The sequence below is a fragment of the Bactrocera tryoni genome, chromosome 5 (genome assembly GCF_016617805.1).
Source record: "Bactrocera tryoni isolate S06 chromosome 5, CSIRO_BtryS06_freeze2, whole genome shotgun sequence".
Classification (NCBI taxonomy): Eukaryota; Metazoa; Arthropoda; class Insecta; order Diptera; family Tephritidae; genus Bactrocera; species Bactrocera tryoni.
In genome coordinates, this window is record NC_052503.1 from 33,100,760 (window position 1) to 33,122,892 (window position 22,133).

The 22,133-nt window shown below is 36.6% G+C and overlaps 1 protein-coding gene across 1 annotated transcript; it reads left to right on the top strand.

Annotated features, from left to right (window-relative positions):
• Nucleotides 1-3,284: 3,284 nt before the first annotated feature.
• LOC120778215 (xenotropic and polytropic retrovirus receptor 1) lies at nt 3,285-13,188 on the top strand. Its single transcript, XM_040109972.1, has 6 exons — nt 3,285-3,453; nt 4,024-5,212; nt 5,279-5,473; nt 9,709-9,878; nt 10,113-10,355; nt 12,163-13,188. The coding sequence occupies exons 1-6, from the start codon at nt 3,385-3,387 to the stop codon at nt 12,298-12,300; spliced, it is 2,004 nt and encodes a 667-aa protein (XP_039965906.1). The 5' UTR covers nt 3,285-3,384; the 3' UTR covers nt 12,301-13,188.
• The last annotated feature ends 8,945 nt before the right edge of the window (nt 13,189-22,133 follow it).

Sequence of the window (22,133 nt, forward strand, 5' to 3'; positions counted from 1 at the left end):
CATTTATAAATGCAAACTATAAAATATGGACAAGAAAAAACAAAAGCTTAAGCGTATACCAAATCCATTCTCGAGGTCGCCGGCATTGGCAGATGCGCTACAATAATGTATAATCAAAAGTTAAAAAACAATTAAGGAGAATCCAAAGGCCAAACAAGCGTTCGAAGAAAAAATAAAAAAAAATGAAGATACAAAAAAAATATAAAATATTAAAAAATACTAGAAAATAGTAAAACAATGCATGCGCTCGACGACCCACATACACAAGCAATATATGGCAAGCTAGCTGATATGGCCAGCGAAGCTTCGAAAATAGATCAAACGGCAAAATGCGTAGAACATGTTTTGAATTTTCAATTAGAATCGGTACAGCGACCCGCTTCCGAGCACGACATTTGTATGCGACTGCCGCACGCATATAATCACACACTCTCCCTTACATATATACATACATACATACATATTTACAACCTGCGCTCCCACTGAGTCGTGTTCTATACAGTTGATGGTGTTCGCTTGGGCCTGCTCTCCGGCTGGCCTTCACGGCTATCAACATGATGATCGCTTTACCGGTTTACCATATAAGAGTCACAGCAAAGCTGACGCGCTGTCTCAGCGGTTGAGTGTATTCTCAAAATATAACTGTTTGTTTGTTTGTATGCAAGTATTTTGCGATAACTGTTGCAGCCGAAGCGGTTGCTTGTCAGTAATCAGCCGGTTGTCTATGAAGCGCCGTCACTGCTGAGCGTTTCTGCGCGCCCAGTGAGCGCCCGTTGCATTTGTGAATGCGCCGAGTTGCTTGCTCGCTCACATGGCTTGATTAGTTGGACGCCGTATCCATCGCGTGTTTCCACTGGTACGCTTTCATGCTAAACAATCAGCAGGTGTGTTAATGGTTGCATGAGGTTCGTTTCGAAGGTTTTATTGATAAATTTATATGTAAGTATGTGTACAAATATATATAATCATATCAATGCCGGCTGTCTGCTTTGTTTACGTTTTTTATGATATGCAATAAAAGCGGACAAATCACGTTTATGAACTTTTATTTTCACATTGAGTGACTTGAGGTGATGTGTTGATGATACTCAAGAGATTACGATAACTAAATTATGATAAATGATAGTTTGATATTATTAAATGTAAAATCTTCTCAGATATATACATAAAAAATTGTATATCTAATCAATTAGCCAAAGATCGTTTTTCATTCGCTATTCTTCTTTATTTCAGCACTGTTCTCTTGTGAAAAAACAAAGAAATGAAAACAACAATAAAGTTATTCGAATAATTCAAAACAAGCGAGAGTATAAATGGTTTTCTAACTCTATTTTATTATGCTAATTTATTGCATTCATACTAGTTGCTTGTGCGATTCGCCACTGTCCACTTTTGGTGAGCAAAGCTACATATGTACATATGTCGTAGTAGGTTGGGTCTAAAAAATGAATTATTTTTTTCGCTCGGTACTCTGAGAATTAGGTTCTTAAACACCTCTACAAAAATTTCTCCAAGTATGAGCTCTTAATTGTAATGGAAAGGTTTTCCGCCTTACAGTTTTCTATTTTTTCGTATTATCAGATATAAAAATTCATATCTCGCTTTTAACTACTTGAAAAATAATCTCGTTTCATAGATTTGGTAGTAAATTGTTACACAAAAATATCTCTTACGATTTAACGGTTGAAATTTGTCAATTCTTATTTCTTAAATTTTATAAATCAATGAAAAAAAAATAATTTTATTACTGATGATTTGCCCTTAGCATTTCTTCATATACTGGAACTGAGTAAAATCAGATAATAACCACGCACACCATATAACGGTTATGTTGAGCACTACTAAAAATGAGATAACTTTATGAACGAAGGCGCCACACAACCAAATTTTTTGGAAAGGATTTTATAGGTTCGCTTGTAAAAATTGTACAAGTGGCGTGGTACCGTCCACCTTTTAGGTGAAATCCTATGCCTCAGGAATTATTTAAGACGTATGACTACTGTAGAATTTTCAATTAGCCATTTTTTGGGGTTTATTATATTTTTGCGCTTACCATAAACTATGTTTTATGGTCATACCGGGTGATCCAAGTAGAGGAACTTTTTTTCAATCGGTTTTTTTTGACAGGTCATCGTAAGTCGTGTCAAATAGTCATATCATTTTTTCTCAGTATTGTTTGGAAAATCATCATGGAAGATTCAGACTTACGCCTGAATAACGTTTACAAATCGATCAACTTTAACGAAAATTCACGTTCTGTAAAGAATGTGTTGCGCGGTTCGCAACACCATCTCCCATCTTGAGACCAAGCAGTCATTATTCGATAATATTCGACCGAATAGACCACATCCAGCACGCAACTAAGAAAATATAGCAGCCGAGCTGAGAATGTACTTATGTACATGTAGACCGTGGAGATTTTATTCGGCGCCGTTCGGAGCAACTTGGACTGACATACTTATGGAATGACTTGGCGGATTTTACGTCAGATCTCGAAATTAAATTTAAATTGAAAGCGTACAAAAAACAGGATGTGCACAAACTGAATCGATCCGACGTTTCAAGAGCTGTCATGTCATCCAGAAAAAAAGAGTTAGGTGTGGTTTGGAGGCCGATGGAATCATCGGCCCATATTTCTTCAAAACTTAATCGTCAATGGCGACCATTATCGCGTCATGATAACCTACTGATCTCGACGACATTTGGTTGCCACACACCGCATGCATCAACGGATTTATTGAGAGAACACTTCGGTGAGCAGGTAATTTCACGTTTTGGGCTGGTCGATTAGTTATCAAGATCATGTAATATTACACTGTTAGACTTTTTCCTATGGGTCTAAAGTCTATGCGAACAGTCCCGCTTCGATTCACCCTTTAGAAAACAATTTTAAGTTGATTTGTTGTGAGGAAATTTTTTTCGAACGACTTAAAACATATATAGAAGCCCACTACCGCGTTTTTTTTTTCAAAACAACTCTTTTTCCATTTTTCTAGACAAATAACTTCGACAATTTTTATCCGATAAACTTCAAATTTTGAGTTTACTGTTAACCAGTGTTTTTTTTTACAATTTTATAAACGAGTATACATATATCCAGGATTCGAAACTCGTAATTACACCAAATGAATATTTTTCACATATAAAACCAAATTTGTTGTTTTCCAAAAGCTTCAACGCCACTAAAAAGCCATGCAAGTTTGCCATACGAAGCACAAAAGCTCTGCCCTGACCATATGTTTTCGACAGTTTTCACTTTTCATCTATTTTGGACTCACTGTGTGTATTTGTATTGAATGTGATTGTGAAAATGATGCGTGTGCAGCGTTTGCTGTTGAATTATTTAGTGAAATTATAGTGAATTAACACGCTGCGGTTGTTAAAATGAAATTTGCCGAACACTTGAGCGCGCATATAACACCGGAATGGCGAAAACAGTACATAAACTACGAGGTAGGTTTGGCAATCGCGACGCGTTTTATTTGCGTTTTCGGTATGTTGGCCAGTGAAAAGTGAAAATCTTGTAGATACTGCTGCAGCGGGTGGGTGCTCGCTGACAGCTGTTGTCAGTTGGGTGGGTGACGTCATAAAAAGCTCGTTGGGCAGCTGTCAAAGTGAGGAGCTTTTATTTTGGCGGGAAAAAGTGGTGGGCGTATTGCGCATGATCGTAAACAGACACCTGTTGCAGAATGTTTGGAAGATGGAGATGTAAACAAAATGAAAAACATGTGTTGTGTGGTGTGGATTGTTTACAAACAATCAATGTAAACAGAGAGAGCTTTCAAGTTGAAGAGGAAATGAGAGAGAGAGGTTTTTTGGTTTTACTTTACATATGCATTTATGTATATAATGAGAGCTGTATAATAAGTGGATTTCACATATACTTACAAAAACTTTATTGCTGATAAAAAAAAGTACAGTCATGTGTGTTATAAAAGCACTGTTTGGTACTATATATAAAGCTTTTATACCTTAGAAGTAATTTATGTTAGATTTACTAAAAAATATTTACTATTTCTGCAGGAAATGAAGGCAATGCTGTATGCGGCCGTGGAGCAGGCGCCGTCCGCTGAGCTCGTCGATCCAGAGGTGCTCTCACGTTACTTTGCCAAATTTGACGAACAATTCTTCCATTACTGCGACAAAGAGTTGGCAAAAATCAACACATTCTACTCTGAAAAGATGGCTGAGGCTACACGAAAATATGGCAACCTCCGCAGTGAACTTAGCGAAACGCTAGAGATGGGCGCGGTCAAGAAGCAACCCGCTTGGAAGTCGAAAACACCCTTGGGCAAGAAGAATGTACCAGCGCGTAAAATACAGGATCTCAAATTAGCATTTAGTGAATTTTATTTGGGTCTCATTCTACTACAAAACTACCAGAATTTGAACTTCACCGGCTTCCGCAAGATACTCAAGAAACACGATAAGCTCTTGAGTGTTTGCGATGGTGTTAAGTGGCGTGAGGAGTATGTGGAGGCGGCACATTTCTATGTTAACAAAGATATTGATCGTTTGATACAGGAAACCGAGCGAGCTTTTACCAACGACATTGAGGGCGGCGATCGGCAGAAGGCCATGAAGCGCTTGCGCGTACCGCCTTTGGGTGAACAACAAAGCCCGTGGACCACTTTCAAAGTTGGGCTTTTCTCGGGTGCTTTTGTCGTACTCTTCCTTACGGTCATTTTGTCGGCAATATTTCATGGTTTTGGTGATGATTGGCGCGTGGGTCTGCGTATGTTTCGTGGGCCCTTCCTCATTATTGAGTTTCTCTTCTTGTGGGGCGTCAATGTGTATGGCTGGCGTTCGTCTGGCGTTAATCATGTGCTCATCTTTGAACTGGATCCACGTAATCACTTGTCCGAGCAGAATATCATGGAAGTGGCGTCCGTATTTGGCGTAATTTGGGCTATTTGTGTGCTCTGCTATATTTATTGTGACCCTTTGGGCATCCCACAATATTCGGCGCCCATTTTTCTTTACACCTTGTTGCTTGCATTTTTGCTCAATCCAACGAAGACATTTCATCACGAGGCACGGTACTGGGCCGTGCGTGTGCTTAGTCGTGTTGTGATGGCACCATTCTTTTTTGTGACTTTTGCCGACTTTTGGCTTGCCGACCAGTTGAACAGTATTGTGCCTGCCTTCCTCGATATACCCTTCATTATATGTTTTTTCGGTGAGAATCCCAGTTGGCACAAAACCAGTGATGGTGAGTTGGTGTCCTGTGCTTAGAAAAATTAATTTTTAATAAATATTATTATTTAATTTCAAACAGGTGGCAGCACTTGTGTACGGGACATCTCTATGGTGCGTCCAATTGTTGCTATCTTGCCGGCTTATTGGCGCTTCGGTCAGTGTATTCGTCGCTATCGTGACACTCGTGAAGCTTTTCCGCATCTGGTTAATGCTGCCAAGTACGCAACATCTTTTTTTGTGGTGATATTCTCATACAAATTTCAGATAACTTCAGGTGAGTGGAAACCATTGTTGAATTTGAAATATTTCAGAACTTTTAAATTGTTTGAAATTTAGATATGTATGTATGTGTGTACGTTTTAACTGAACTCCAACAAAGCTATATATTTGAAACATGTATCATATGTATGTTTGTTAATCATTTGAGATCGAATAAGTTATAAATAAATATGTTTGAAATGTATAACGTTCCTAAAGTGTCTCGCTCTGGTACGTGTGTTACTAGAAAGGGATTTCTTTGGAATTAACAGAGTTGTGGTGAAACTCATAGTACGTCTCTAAAACTTCCTATATGAACGTGTGAGCTTTTAGGAGGAAAGCTTGTAATACTATATGAAGTACATGAAATGGTTTAAAGCAGATTGTTTATGAGAACCAAATAATGACATAGTTCAACGTAGTATCTAAAATACTACCTGATCAAACTTCGATTATGAATGTATGTATATGTAAACATTTTCCGTTTCGATATATAAATACATGAAACCAAATAGTTGTATTTTTGTAAAGATACGGATAAACCAAAATACCAAACAGAGTTGCAAATATATTCTATACAAATTGAAACACCCTGTAAGTATATAAATATTTATATACGTTTCTAGTTAGAAGAATTCTTTGAAAATAAAAACACCTGCTGACTTTCACAGCAGTACTTAATTGCCTTAAGGGGTCGGTAGGGTAATCTGGCCTGTTTTTTGACTTTTTTTCATAGAACTTTTTTTATTTATCAGCAAAAGAACTTTTTTCACATATCAGCAGTTTATAAACAAATTTTTTTTTTTTGACATCTGTCACAGAAATGGCTGGGTGAATGAGATGCGTTTTTTCACTGGCGGACACGATTTCTCATGTTTGGATCATCTGAAACACAAAAGCCCAATTTATTCTTAAAAAGTACGTGAATGGTATCGTCCCTAGAATTATGAAAAAATGTTGATAAATAAAAAAGTAATTAACGTTTTTTTAATTTTTCTCCCTGTTTTTTACATAAATTTCGTTATAACATTGTCAAGAAATTATAAAAAATTATGAATGCAGAAGGGACGATATCCAGGCATTTTGGGGACATTAAAAAAAAAACAAGAAAAAACGTTTACTTCGGCTGCACCGAAGCTAATATACCCTTTACAGGTGCATTTCTTTTAGTAACTATGTGTTCAGTTTATATGGAAGCTATGTGCTATAGTAATCCGAGCTGAACAATTTTTTCGGTGATTACATTGTTGTCCTAGAAAATAATCTATACCAAATTTTGTGAATACTATATCTTGTCAAATGCAAAAGTTTTCCATGCAAGAACTTTTTTCCGATCGTTCAGTTTGTATGTCAGCTATGTGCTATAGTTAACCGATCTGAACAATTTCTTCGGAGATTACATAGTAGCCTTAGAAAATAATCTATACCAAATTTGGTGAAGATAAATTGTCAAATGTGAAAGTTTTCCATACAAGAACTTGATTCCGATCGTTCAGTTTGTATGATAGCTATATGTTATAGTGGTCCGATATCGGCAGTTCCAACAAATGAGCAGCTTCTGAAGAGAAAATGACGTTGGTAAAATTTCAAAACGATATCTTAAAAACAGACGGACAGACAGACGGACATGGCTAAATCGACTCAGCTCAACATACTGATCATTTATATATATACTTTATAGGGTCTCCGACGCTTCCTTCTGGGTGTTACAAACTTCGTGACAAACTTAATATACCTTGCTCAGGGTACAATTAAGCAAATCGGTTAAGTAGTTCGACCGGAATCACATCCGCCATTTTAAAAAAGTGTGTGTTTGAGAAAAAAACGTTTAAAGTTTGAGGTGAGGTGATTATTATGTTTGGTCCTTTTTCGAAACCTTCCTATGGTAAAGTGTGTTTCTACATTAATTCTAAGGGTATAAGGGAACAGAAAATGCAAAAAAAAAGAAATTTTAAAAAGTAGATCACCCTACTGATCCCTTAAAAGTTAAAATGTAAAAGGCGAGCAAATATATATAAATAAGAAATGTTCAGGAAATTAAACATTTCATTTCTAACTGAAAGGTGGCTTCTTAAATTCACCGTTTTCCCCATTTTTAATTCAATACATACAAACAAAACTTAAATAAAAATGTTAATTAACTGAAATAATATCCCCCAACTGTTACGCATAATTAAAAATACACCTTAAAATGATAACAAAGCATAGCTATAAAGAAAGATGTCCCATTGGGATTAGGAAATATATGGAAATGTTGAACAAAATATAAAAATGAAAAGTTCAAAGGGTTCGTGTGTTCCATCTCGTTGCCTTAGTTGCAATAATTGAAGCTGGGAAACCCACATAATTTGTGTACACTTACTATATAATTACATGTATGTATGTGTGCAAAATTAAGTATTACCGGCAACGAGTGCGTAAAATATGTATGTATTAGTAGGTTGTATGTTGTTCTTCTCAATAACGGTCATCCCTCGACAGGAAATGCTGAATAACCGAGCAAGTGTATAGCGTGAGACAGCTGCCCGTAAAATCACTCACCTATCGAAGGGACTTAAAACTTGTAGGTATGATTTGGAAACTTAAATTTCTCTCGATATTGACGAGATAAGGCGAGCTAGTTTGGAAAAAGCAATGTAATAACTATTACACTAAATGTCTGATAAATAATAATTAAATATGATTATTTCTTATATAGTCAAAATATGATAATTTTATTAAATTGTCTGTTCTGTTTTGTAAAAAAAGCTTTATAGCTCTCAAAAATATCCTATAAATATGAATGGATGGTATGCCACCTGTATACCTCTAAACAAGTTTGAACTATTTTAGTTGAAACATTTTGAACAACTTTATCGCAATTAGTAGAAAGTTACTGCGAATTATGGATATTTTTATGATTTATAACAAATGCAAGAAACTTAATGTGTTAAAAGCACTTGGGTCTCAAATGTCAAATGATACAGTTAACGTACTGTTAACCAAGGAACATTAACTGTTAAAGTATTTATTCCGCATCAAACTCTACAATGTGGTTTCCGAGGAGCAAACATTCTAACGGTATATACTATACTTATACTGTGACAAAAAAGTATCCGGAAATTGTAAATAAAACGCAAAACATTTATTATTCATCAATATTTATTATTTCGCCTTCAAAGTAATCACCACCAGTTGTAATACACTTACGCCAACGATTTTTCCAGTCCTCGAAACATCATCGTGTAAAATCCATGAACTGTCCACAGTTTTGGCCGTTTTCGACAGATGCTCTCATGCAAATGCCTCAATGCGGTCAAATAGAACTCCTTATTGACCGTCTGTCTCTACGGAACAAATTTATAATGCATCAACCTACGAATATTGAAAAAAGCAATGAGCATCAACTTGATATTTGTGCGGCATTGGCGTGTTTTTCTTTTGATTCCGGCTCGTTTCTTCCCTCCATTCCAATACTTGTTGACTTGTTCGCTTGTCAAACTCATAAACGCATGTCTCATCGACAGTTATAATGCTGTCAATGAATGTGGAGTCGGAATTCGAACGATGAAGCATGTCCAAAGAGATCTGTTTACGGTACTCTTTTTGAAAAACATTAGATTTATCGAGACGAGTTGAGGAAGAATGCGTTTCATACCCAAAATATTCCCCTAAGTCATCCGAACGGACTTGCGAGAGATGAATGCACATAGATGTAGGCTCTGTTGCCATCTCTTTAACACTTGACTGACGATTTTCAAATACCATATCCTTCACTTTTTTAATATCATCATCAGTTGAAAAGGTCAAAGGTCGTCCAGACCGAGGCATGTCTTCGAATATCGCTCGACCGTCTTTCAAGGCTTTGTACCACTCGTAGGCTTATGTTTTTGATAACACTGAAACACCGTAAAACTTAAATAATTTTTTTAATAAAACACTTTTTTTTTTGAAATATCATTTACCCGGGACTTTAAATACAATTTTCGGCTGCTTTTTGTCACAATGTATGCCTCTGTTTAGTCAATGGAGTTACTTTTGTTCACAAATAATCCAACACAAACTGCTTTTACATATTTTCAAGTAAATTGTTAAGTCTACTTTATCTTCGCAATGAACAAAATAAATACAATTGACCTCTCCAGTACTAAGCTTAATTGACTGTTAATAACATTTCTGTACAAACATTCCCCAATGTCTGCATAATTGAGTTAAGGTTTAGCACCTCTCTCATTTCTTCACTTTCTCTATCTCTTTTTCTCTTTTTTACAGACGGCTACTTCACATCGAAGGATAATCCTTGGTTTTATTGCTGGATAGTGGCGGCCATTGTGTCCTCATGTTATGCTTACACGTGGGACATTAAAATGGATTGGGGCCTCTTCGATGCCAAGGCTGGTGATAATCGCTTTTTGCGCGAAGAAATTGTCTACTCGTCGACGGTAAGTGCTTGTCGGCATTACAGTTTTCTCACACACACACACACTCATATAAAAATATGCAGAGATATTCTAAGTTGGAGTATTTTGCTGGCAACAGCAAACCACCCCAACTACTTTAAAGCTGTAAATTGACATGATTTTTTGCCCAATTAGGCAGCTATTTACTTATTGTTTATGTATTGTATTGTTCCTTTGTTTCTAACGGTGTATTTCTTACTTATTTATCTCGCACAGTGGTTCTACTACTTTGGCATTGTGGAAGATTTAGTGCTGCGTTTCGGTTGGACCGTATCGATGAGCTTAATTGAGGCGGGTTATATGGAGGGTGACGTAATGATGACCATACTCAGCCCATTGGAGGTGTTTCGTCGTTTTATTTGGAACTATTTTCGCTTGGAAAACGAACACCTGAATAATTGCGGTAAATTTCGTGCAGTACGTGACATTTCGGTGGCGCCCATGGATTGCTCGGATCAGGTGAGTGCTTCTTGGCTTTGTGCGTTAATTGCATAATTTATTATATGCAGGGAACGATAATAAATTACGGTTGAAAAAGTAATTTGTTACTCAGATTGAGAAAAGAAAAATATATGAAGAATCATTTAAGTTAGGTGTAGGGATTTGCAATGCTGTTCTGATAAGTCAATATTGAGAGGTACATATCCTCAGTGGTCGATGATGCAAGATAGGTTTACTATGGTGACCCTTACTATAAAAACTTTAGCCGAAGCAGACCCGAATTTTCGTTTTGACAGCCTGTGGAAGAGGTTGTGTCTGCTGATTTTGGAAAACCGGTGTAAGAGCAACATCTGTCGGCGTTTCGATCTGGAAAATTAATGAAATCGTACGTTGGTTTTTGCTGACAAACATCATCTCGTATTGGCAAACTGTATGTGCGATATCACAGAGATAGTAAGCCGTTTCTAAAGACCACGTCGGCTAAATTGGGATAATATTGGGAGAGCTATCATGCGGATTCGACGTCATAAAAAGAAACCCATCAGGAAAAAGTAGTAGAAAGGAAAGAAAAGTCTAACAAAGCAACGTACTGGCTTCCATCTTCGCCGTCACTACGGCCAAAGCAGTCAAATTAGACTATGAATGCTTCCACAATCGCCGTATCCTCCGAATTTGTCTCCTTCCGATTTATTACTGTTTGTACACTTGAAAAGGTCGCTCACTGGGCAGAAATTTTTTACTTTGCAGGCCTCCCGAAGAAAACGTATTTTTCAAGATTGTTTGAGAAGTCATGCAGTTAAGAGTATTGCCTATCGAAAAGAAACTGCCTTGAGATAAAAATTATAATTTTCCCAAAATTAAAGTTTTTTGTACAGGGCTTGTCCGGAAAGTTATAGGTATGATTTACTTTCACCCTGTCTGTACTTCGGAGCGTGCGCGCACCGACTGGATTCGGTAGAAGACGTTCCTAGCTAACGAACGAGCGGCTGGTCAGTTGTCTCCGAGCACTTGGAGAGTCAGGACAAACATTTGAGCGTTCGTTAGAGCAGAGGTACGCGATTAAATTCTGTGTGAAACTCGGTAAATCTGCGACAGAGACTTTTGATATGATCGAGCAGGCTTACCCAGATGTTGCTTTAGAAAGAAGTGGTGTGTTTTGGTGACACGAGGTCGCTGATGAAGACCGGAAGAATGAGCAAGAGCAGGAGCCTCAAACGAAGAGTCAATCGGGCCCGACAAGACATCGCAGCCGATTCGAAGTTGCACCAAGGCAATGCCCCGCCTCACACCGCCTTTCTTGTAAACAACTGCCTAACCAAGGCCGGCTCAACGCTTCCGCAGCCGATGTGGTCCCCCCGGACTTTTTTGTTTCCTTGCCTGAAAAGGTTGTTGAAAGGCAAGCACTTTGAGACGACAGAGGGGATACCAGCATGCTCCTCGTCTTCAAGGCTCTCCGGAATCCCTCCGTGATGCCTTCAATGCTTGAAAATCGCGCTCGCAGCGCTGCATCGACGCAGAAGGAGCCTATTTCGAAAGATTTTAAAGAATTGTTACAATTGGTTCAATATTTTTTTTTTTATCGACTCGGTCCTCTTAATTTCCAGACAAACTCTGTAAATTAAATAATTTAAGGGAACACTCTTTATGAAATCCACTTAGCGACTTACATACCATTATCAATTTCGGCATCTACTTATTTTTTTTTCATAAGCTGTCATCCCCAAATTTGTATACAATATTGAACTTTCTCTTGAACTTATTATATACTATAGTGTAGATATGTATGCATATACATACAAATATTTTTTGTTGTTTTTTTTGCTAGACGACAATTTTACGCATGATGGACGAGGAGGACGGCGTTGTCAATCGACGTGGCAAGACTAAAGGCCTATCGAAGAAGAAGGAGCAGCAACGCTTGTTGCTTTTACAAGGCGAATCTGTCGAAGATTTATGCTCTTAAATGGACAAAGGCTTTGCATTTTGTTTTAAATTTAATTATATATACATATGTAGTTGCCATATCATTGCAGCAGCATAAACGTTTTGTTAAAGTATATATATATAGCTATATATATAATAAGTGTAGGAAATAACAAGGAGCTCAGCAATTGGGTAGCGAAGTTGTAATATTAGAGATGCCATTAATTTCAATTAATGTGGCAACCAAATATTTATATACATACATATAATATGTCTATGTAATGTGAAGCGAAAATGGAAGAAAGAAAGTGAATTTCATGCTTCAGCCACGAGTAACTTATAAAGCCATATTTATATACATATATTAAAATATCCTTACATGTTTATATGTATGTACACATATTTTATTTAGGTTTATGTACTTATATAAATTTCTTATATGCCAAAACATTACAGTATAGTTAAAATTCAAATACTGTTCACTTAACAGTGCAACAAACAAAATAATTCGCACAGAAAATACATATCCTCATAAGTGCTCCATCTGCTATTTTTAAATAATTTTAATAAAGAAAGTCATAGCAATTAATACAACAAAAGTTATAATACTCATGCCCAACTATTAAGAACATTTACAGTGTATATATATATATGTATGTGTGTTTTGATACATATGCATGGTATACATACATAAGTCTGTGACTGTCTAAATTTGTGTCCTCATGGGCCTTTATATCGAAAGGTGCGCACAAATTTAACTTTTATATATTGTATTTTTATATTTTTCTATAATTTGCATTTCTTTGTACTCGCAAACCGATTTCTATTTTCTTTGTTTGTTTTTCTTCCTTTTTTATATTGTTTGTGTAAAACAATTTAATGTAATAGAATTTTACATGTTAAATAAATAAATGTTTAGCCAAATGTTGTTCACAGAGTTTGACTCTTCTTTTCGCTTCAATGAGCGCCGGTAAAAGGTAAGCAAATACTAATTTTATGTCATGTACAAGTACGTATTTATCTTCGTCTTCTTGACTGGCGTAGACCCCGCTTACGCGATTATAGCCCAGTTAACAACAGCGCGCCAGTCGTTTCTTCTTTTCGCAACGTGGTGCCAATTGGAAATTCCAAGCGAAGCCAGGTTCTTTTCCATCTGGCCTTTCCAACAGAGTGGAGGTCTACCTCTTCCTCTGCTTCCACCGGTGGGCACTACATCAAATACTTTCAGAGCTAGAGTGTTTTCGTCCATTCGGACGACATGACCTATCGGTATGTACATCGCGTAGAGCGGCAACATACCGCTTGCTTTTAGTCTGAGCAGCTCCAGCGTACTGGTAAACGATGATGTGTTGACGTCGGCATACGTGTACTAATTGCCCTTGGAACGCAAACAGTTGGCCGCTATATTGGCACGCTAAGAACTTTACATTGGCACACAGGGCGGCGCCGTGGATCAGGCCATCGCCTACATGGCCAAAGCTGCTTGAGCACAATTCATCGAATTCCATCCGGAGCTGGAGGTCGACACAAAGGAATTCGAGAGGGAGTTTCTCACCGTCAATACGCGTCACATGACACAATTCGAACTGAAGCAACTTCCGCGGCACTACTACTTATACACCACCAACACACAACACATCCGCACTTAAACGCAAACAAATTTAATCTGTGCTTTGGCGATAATCGCGGCTGTGTGAGGAGTGAAGGAGCACAAGCTGTAGGGTTTAACGCTCAAAATCTTAGGGTTTTTGACAGTCGGAATTCTAATGTCATCGACTACAATATTAAGGTGAAGTGTGTACTCCTTTGTCCAGTTTGTGTATATGGTCGCTGTCGATTTTGTGGGGGAGAGTATTAGGTTCTGTGCAGCGAGAAAACGAGAAAGGTGGGAGAGATAGCCGTTTACTTTTGAGCACATGCCATCGAACCCATTTTTTCTTTCCTGTTAATTTAGAGTTTTTACTTCGAAACAGTACGGATTATTGTCGACCGTTCAGGTATTTCATAGTTCACCTCTTTAACCTTGGAAAGCGTAGTTTTTTTCGATGCCCTCAAGAAGCGTTGTGTGGTTGACTGTGTCAAAAGCTTTTGACAAGTCTAACGATGCGAGGTGCGTTAAGGTGGGGAGTAGCCAGGCCTCAAGTGTCTTCACTACTGGAGAGAGAAGAGTTATCGGACCACAGAACTCCACATTATTAGCGTTTTACCAGGTTTCAGTAGTGGGGTCACTCTTCCGATTTTCCACACATCGTGTATTTGAAGAAAGGTAAGCGACAGGTTGAGAGCCTTGGTTTTTTTGTTTTCAAATAATTCATAAATAAATCACAACTAAGAATATTTGTGTTTCCATTTTACAGCTCAGTTCATAGTGTAAATGATAAGCCTGGCCAGCGGAGTCGATTTAGCCATATTAGTCTGTATGTACAGAACTAGTTCCTCAGACCTTTTCTACGCAAGAATCTGCGCAGTTGCATCATAACCTAAGGCAGCACTTTATATCTTATATCTTCGATCGAACTATTCAGATCGCCACAGCATAAGGCTACTGCTCGAAGTGACCGTTTGCCGGTTGGATAATAACACATATAGGTTTAAGAATAGAGCCTGCGTAAATACGATTTCTAATAATTTTATTGACAAAACATGGATATAAACGTCTAGCTATTTAAAAGAAGAGGCCAAATCTCTTTATAACACATTGACTCAGCAAAAAGTAAGAATGTGGGCAACGGAAATATGAGAGAAACGAATAATTAACCAAAAATGGATAAATAAAAGAATAGTAAAAAACATTTCCAAATTGTAAAAAATATTTGTGATTTCCTTAGTTTCTACTAGTATATTTTCAGTACTTTAGTTTTAACATTATGTACGTGGACCGCTTAAAGCGGGCTCACACAAATGCACCAAACGTGGTATAGTAAGAGTAAAATTCGATTAGTAAAAAATGTTTGTATGAACATATATTTCCTTTTAAACTAGGTGTTGGGTGCTTTGACATTATATTTATTTATAGTGTAGCCGCAAGAGCAAAAGTAACAAGTACATGTTAAATTTATTTCAAATCCCTCAACACTGAACATCACTCACAGGTAATGCAACAATTTACTTGTCTTGAAGCAAAATAATGACCCTATCAGAAATGCATTACAATAAATACCAAACTTATATGTAGCTCACCCAACAAGCAGAACTAAGTTGTCACTTGATAGGAAAGCTGGCAGACGAACATAAATTCAGAAATCAATTGTTCTGTTGCTAACCTTTTATTAACATCGATGTTTTTTAGATTTTTTAAACAGCTGTTAAGTTAGACTGGGTTTACACACGAGAGACACGACTTTGGCAACTTGAGTGGTACAATTTTCTTGATTCCTTTTCATAACACACACAGATGCTTGTACGCTTCATGTATCCGGTGCACAAAAATATTTTTGATTAGCTAATTTTTCTCCTTATTTACCCTTTTATAAAATATTTTAATCATGTTATAAAAACCGCTGTGCCCAAAAAATAAGGTGACATTGTATTTATTTTGAAAATTCTTTATTTATTCTTCCAAATCAATTTTATCCCCTTCAAAGTAATCCCCTCCCGATGCAATGCACTTATGCCAACGGATTTTCCAATCTTCGAAACACTGGTTTTAGTTACTTTCCGGGATGGCTTTCAGTTCCGTCTTCGCTGCGGCTTGAATCTCCTCTTTCGTATAAAAACGGTGTCCCCGGAGCGGTCTTTTGAGCTTGGTGAACAGCCAGAAGTCGCACGGCGCCAGATCAGGTGAATACGGTGGTTGCGGAACGATATGGGTTGAGTTTTTGGCGAAATGATCACGAAATACGAGGGCAGTATGGGATGGTGCATTATCGTGGTGTAAAAACCAAGAATTGTCTTTCCACAATTCCGGCCTTTTTAGGCGGATAGCGTTAGGCAAACGGCGCATAACGTTGAAGGAATATTCCTTGTTGACTGTTTGACCGGTTGGAAGGAATTCATAATGCACAACACTACGATAATCGAAGAAAACAGTCAACGTGACCTTGATTTTTGAGCGACTCTGACGCGATTTTTTTGGTCTCGGCTCTTTTTTGGCACGATATTCGCTCGATTGATCGGTTGTTTCGGGGTCGTAAGCATAGACCCAAGTCTCATCGCCAGTTATAATGCGTTTCATGACACCCTGGTAGTCGGAAAGCATCGTTTCACACACTTCAACGCGACGCCTTTTTTCCATAAAATTCAATGTTTTCGGTACCAGTCGAGATTTGACGCGCTTGAGGCCCAAAACATCCTTCAAAATGGTATTGGCTGAGCCTTTCGATATGCCAACTTCATCAGCAAGGTCTCTAATTATTAATCGACGGTTTTCCAACACCAAATCTTTGATTTGTTGAACGTGAGCTTCGTCGGTTAAGGTTGAACGCTCTTCGTCTTCGACACGTTTACGGCCGACATGGAACTCACTATACCACTTGTAAACTTTTTTTTTTGGACATAGCACCATCAGCAAAGGCTTTCTGCACCATCCTCAACGTACCCGCAGCAGAAAATTGATTCCGTAAACAAAATTTAATGTAAATTCTTTGCTCAATAAATTTCGACATCGCAAAAAACGAAAAACTCACTTTTAGCAGCTCACAAAACAACACGGATCGCAAACACTAATGAATATTTTGACATGAAATTTGACATAAATGTGACTGATACTACTACCAACCTAAAAAAAAAGTAATTCTCCAAATCCTTCGACGGGCCCAGCTTAAATTCAAATGTCACCTTATTTTTTGGGCAAATTACATACATATATACTGGACTTATTTGCCATCGCTTAGCTACGCAAAAGTACTTGTTTATGTAATGTAAGAGGATTTTTTTGTGTACAAAATATTTCATATTATGTAACACGCAACGCCTGAAGTGGAATATCTATGAAGGTCATTCTAGTTATTCAACAATTTGAGGCACTTGAATTTAACATTGAATTGATATGAATAAATTGTTTGAAATTTCGTAATGTCAGCTTTAGTATTATGATACTTTAAAGTAATGAGATTGTCACAATAAATTTTGACAAACTATAACAGGAAGTTTGAATATACCTATGTAGGATGAATTTTCGAAAATTTTTTGCAGTTATTGTGGTCTTTATGCCCTTAATGCTCTTTAAAGCATCACTCGTTTCGAAGTACATAAGTGACTTCACATAATTCCACACGAAATGCGATGTTAAATCCCGCGATTTTGGAAGCCACGCCATTGGCCCACGACGCAAAATAATGCGACCAACAAAAGTTTCCTTCAATCAGTTGTTTGTTTCGCTGGCTGTATGGAATCAAAGCTAGTCTTTCTCCAATTCAGGCATGATAAAATAATTCATGAAGGCTCTACAGCATTCCCCATTAAATTTATGATTGGCTTGGTTTTTGAAGAAAAAAGGACCAATGGTTCCCTCTGCTCATAGCGCACAGCAGAGACTTTTTGTGCACGTAACGGCGTCTCAGCAATAGTTTGTGGATTATAATTTTTCCAAATGCAACAGTTTTGTTTATTAAAGTATTCATTCAACCAATAGTGAGTTTCACCGCTGAACAAAATTTTCTTGTGAATATCGGGATCGTTGGCCATTTCAATAGCCAATAGTTGTTCGGCTTCAATTCTTGTACGAGTCTTCCATACAGTAGGCAGACACAGCTCCAATTGTTGCTCGCAATGCATTTTTCGGTATGCGCACAAGTACATCCTGTATAACCTTATGTGCACACAATTGCTTATTGTGAAAACAAAAAGTATTAAGGTTGAAAAAACAGAAACGTTATTATAATTTTATGGTCTAAATGCAGTTATATACTTAAGAATATTAATAAAATAAATTTATACGAGATTTACAAGAATTAAAAAATTAAATTATAGATTTTATTCTGGCGCATCTTTACTTATTGAAGGACGAACAAAATCAAAAGGGAGTCTAGTATAGCTAATTTCAGTCTGTAATCCCATTATTCCACTTTAGTAGGTAATTCCAAACACAAATGAATATAAGTTAATAAGTTCGGAGAATCTCAGCCTGATCTCCCGTGTCATTACCTAGTATACAGTTTTTAAAATTGCACTATTAGCAAAAATTGACCTTTCAGTCAAGTGAAATCCTAACTCTGCTGCTTGGTGCATAAGTAATTCACTTTTTAATTTTGACAGATGATTGATAGCTGCTACTAAAAGTTTAGTTAAACGTATTTTGTTGTCAGTTCTATTGCTGTAGATGCTAGTCAATTTACCGGAGATAATATTTTAATAATTTAAAAGTGTTAGTTAATGAACTTACTTGTTTTGGTTTTCAATAAGGTGAAGCCGCTCAAACTATCAAAGTTAACCAGAAAAAAGATCAAAAAACCAAATTTCGATTAAATTGGTAAGAAAGGGTTAATTTGGCTTGCGAATAAAATTTTTAAAATTTGGAGGTCGACCAACAAGTTATTAAATTATCATATATTTTGAGCCATATATGTATGTATATGTGTAATATCAGCCGGACTTCAAATTTGGTAAAACTAGGGGTTTGGGAAATGGAACTGATTTTATAAGTTTCTTGCACAAATGCCAGAAAAATTAGTTATCTTCTCATATTCTAAATTTTTCTATATAAAAATATGTACTAAAAGAATGTATTTACTAAATCTTTACTTTTTTTTTAAAAGATTGATGTACACAATATTTGCCCAATATACCATACATACATGAGTAAATGTATATTTTCGATAGAAAAGGTAAGGGAAAATGCTTGAAACAGATGTGAAAGTCTTGAAGACTCTACTTGTATGTAGACGAATTTAAGCTGGGTTGTCCCTTATAAGAATACAAACATACCTACGTTTGAAAGGACGTGTCGTCCACTTAAAAATTTCAAAGGCCAAGGCATTTCAATAATTCAACGAAATTTTTAATCATGTATGCTTATATTTGACTACAAAAGCCCCTTAGGTGCTTAGCAAGAATTTATAACAGATGTTGGGCGATATGCAAACAAAAATGTAACAAACATAGAATATTTCATATGTCAAAGTAGTGTGTAAACATCTGTTGAGGGCTTTTTTCGCATACTGAGTAGTAAAGTTTGTAAACAAATATGCGTTCAGGCAATACATTTCAGGCCTTACAATACACTCGTGTTTACTCGTATACAGCATATTTATTCAGTCTAATGCCTTAGCAATACAAGCCCTAAAGTAAGCTTTAGTTCACTTCGAAATTTAATTACTGTTGTTTGCATGTGTACTTACATATCTACATGCAATTTTTTCGCATTATTTTGCAAGATATTGTAACCACACCTTTTGTAAGTGCTCAGTCCTGCAATAAGCAAATGCAGTTTGACACATCATCACAGTTTAATAGACTCAGTTAATGTAAACACCGTGAAAGGTTTACATATATTCGTGATTAATATAGACTTAGAAGCCCTCATAACGGTTGCTTCTATAAATTGGTAACAACACTAGTCAGGTTGTTGAAAAGATAATGTTAAGTAATGTAAAGAAAGTGGCACAGAAGTTTAGAAAGCCTTTAGAAACTATTTTAGTAGCAAAGTATTGCCTAATTCGTAAATATTTTATATGAAATAAAAGGTCCATGCCGCTAAACAATTTTTTCCTCTAATTGATAGATGTGTCCTATATGCTGGCCAGGCCCTAACTTTTGTCAGTAGCGTGCGCTCTTATTTCTCTTAAATCTTCAAGTTTTAAGAATAATATAAAATGATCTTAACACTTGGAAGTTAAACTGTGGTGTGTTTTTTGGAAAATTGGAGCTTGTGTGTAAAAAGTTGTTTTGCCATTTTTTGCATTGAAAAGATCTAAGCTGCTGAAGGTCAAGCAGACAAATGCAATTGCAGATTACTCTTGATTTAGTGGAAACAAAAAAAAAACGTTAACTTAGGTTGCATCGAAGGTAAATACACTTCACAGGTGCATTTCATGTGTTCCGTTTGTATGGAAGCTATATGCTATAGTTAACCGATCTGAACAATTTCTTCGGAGATTACATTGTTGCCTTAGAAAATAACATGTACCAAATTTCGTGAATATATCTTGTCAAATGTGAAAGTTGTCCATACAAGAACTTGATTCCGATCTTTCAGTTTGTATGGCAGCTATATGTTATAGTGGTCCGATATCGGCCGTTCCGACAAACGAGCAGCTTCTTGAAGAGAAAATGACGTTTGCAAAATTTCAAAACGATATCTTGAAAACTGAGGGACTAGTTCGTATATATGTATACAGACAGACGGATAGACAGACAGACAGACGGACATGGCTAAATCGGCTCAGCTCGACATACTGATCATTAATATATTTACTTTATAGGGTCTCCGACGATTCCTTCTGGGTGTTACAAACTTCTCGACAAACTTAATATACCCTGTTCAGGGTATAAAAAGAAAAGTTGGCATAATCTTCGAACTTTATTACAACAAAAAACAATAACAACATTCGTAAACAGTATTCTCAGCATTTCAGCGAACTGTATATGGATTAAATTTCGCTGTCAACATAACCGTTCAGGGACCTAAAATCTCCTTTGAATTGTTTATGCAACAGATTGTCTGCATATTTTCGATTGCGCTCTTTTCGCATACCTCAAGATATACATATTTGTGCACACATACAAATGTAGGTGTGTATTCGAAACTGGATGCTCACTTGCATTCAACCATACAATGACCGTCGTCTATTGTGTCGCGTATACGCTATGTTGCACGTTCAATTCTGTTCACTGAACATTTTCGCTTAAAATCAGCTAAAAGCTTCGTGCGTGAAAGAGCATATTCATAATTTATTGCACGTATTTTATTTAACATATTTAAGCCGTCGCTGATTTGTGTCAGCCCGATTCGCCAAACTAGTTGTCTCGCACAGCCACAAAAGCCACGCCAGGTCAGTCGTTGACCACCAGGGCGTATGAGTGCTGGTCAAACAAAGGCAACAGGTGTTGAGTGAGATTGCGCCAAAAAAAAATATGTGTTTGCAGGTGTGCTACTGGTCAATTAGAAGTTTGAAAATTCGATTTGTTTGTACTTTAAATCTTTAGACCTTTTCAACTGTATCAAAGCATACCATTTAAATAAACAAATCAGTAGAAGTTGAGAAAGAATTTCGCTTTATTTATTTCGTAATAAGCACTAGTAGGTGCGCAGACTTAGTTTACAAACAAGTTAGAAAGGGCTAACTTCTTGCAACTTGTAAGAATCAAAGCCAGGGAAATACCTTAACCCTTAAACGCACGGCGGTTCCTCCAGGCACCTGATGATTCCTCAAGGGACCATTTAAGTTTTACATATATCATAAAATTTAAATTTAAATTTGTAAACTTTTTGCCAACACTTACATCAAAATAAATTGTAATAACGATGCATTTTCCAACTTTTCAGCATCAATTAATTATCATTACTTACACAATAGTCACTTGAAAATACAAAAATTTCTTGAAATATTTTTTTCGATTTACTCTTACTCAAGTCAAAATGTAAATCACTGCAAAGCTCACACACAAAATCGATTTTTTTTTGCTTAAATCTCTTTAAAAAGAATCTAAGAATATGTCTCCAAAGTTATAGATGAAAACACGATATATTGACCGAGCGTCTAGCAGATATAAAGCGAAAACTTTGACGCGCGATTTCTCGGTTTTTCATTTTTACGATTTTTCTTAATTGGCAGGCAGGATAGAAACGTCGTATAGAATTGGGGCAGAGTTTATTACCTTTGGCATTAAATTATCTTCTATTTAAACTAAAAAAAAAATGAATTTTCTTATTCAAGTTTGAACATGTGTATATTTAAACAATATAAAGTAACATTTTTTTGTTCAAAAACTATT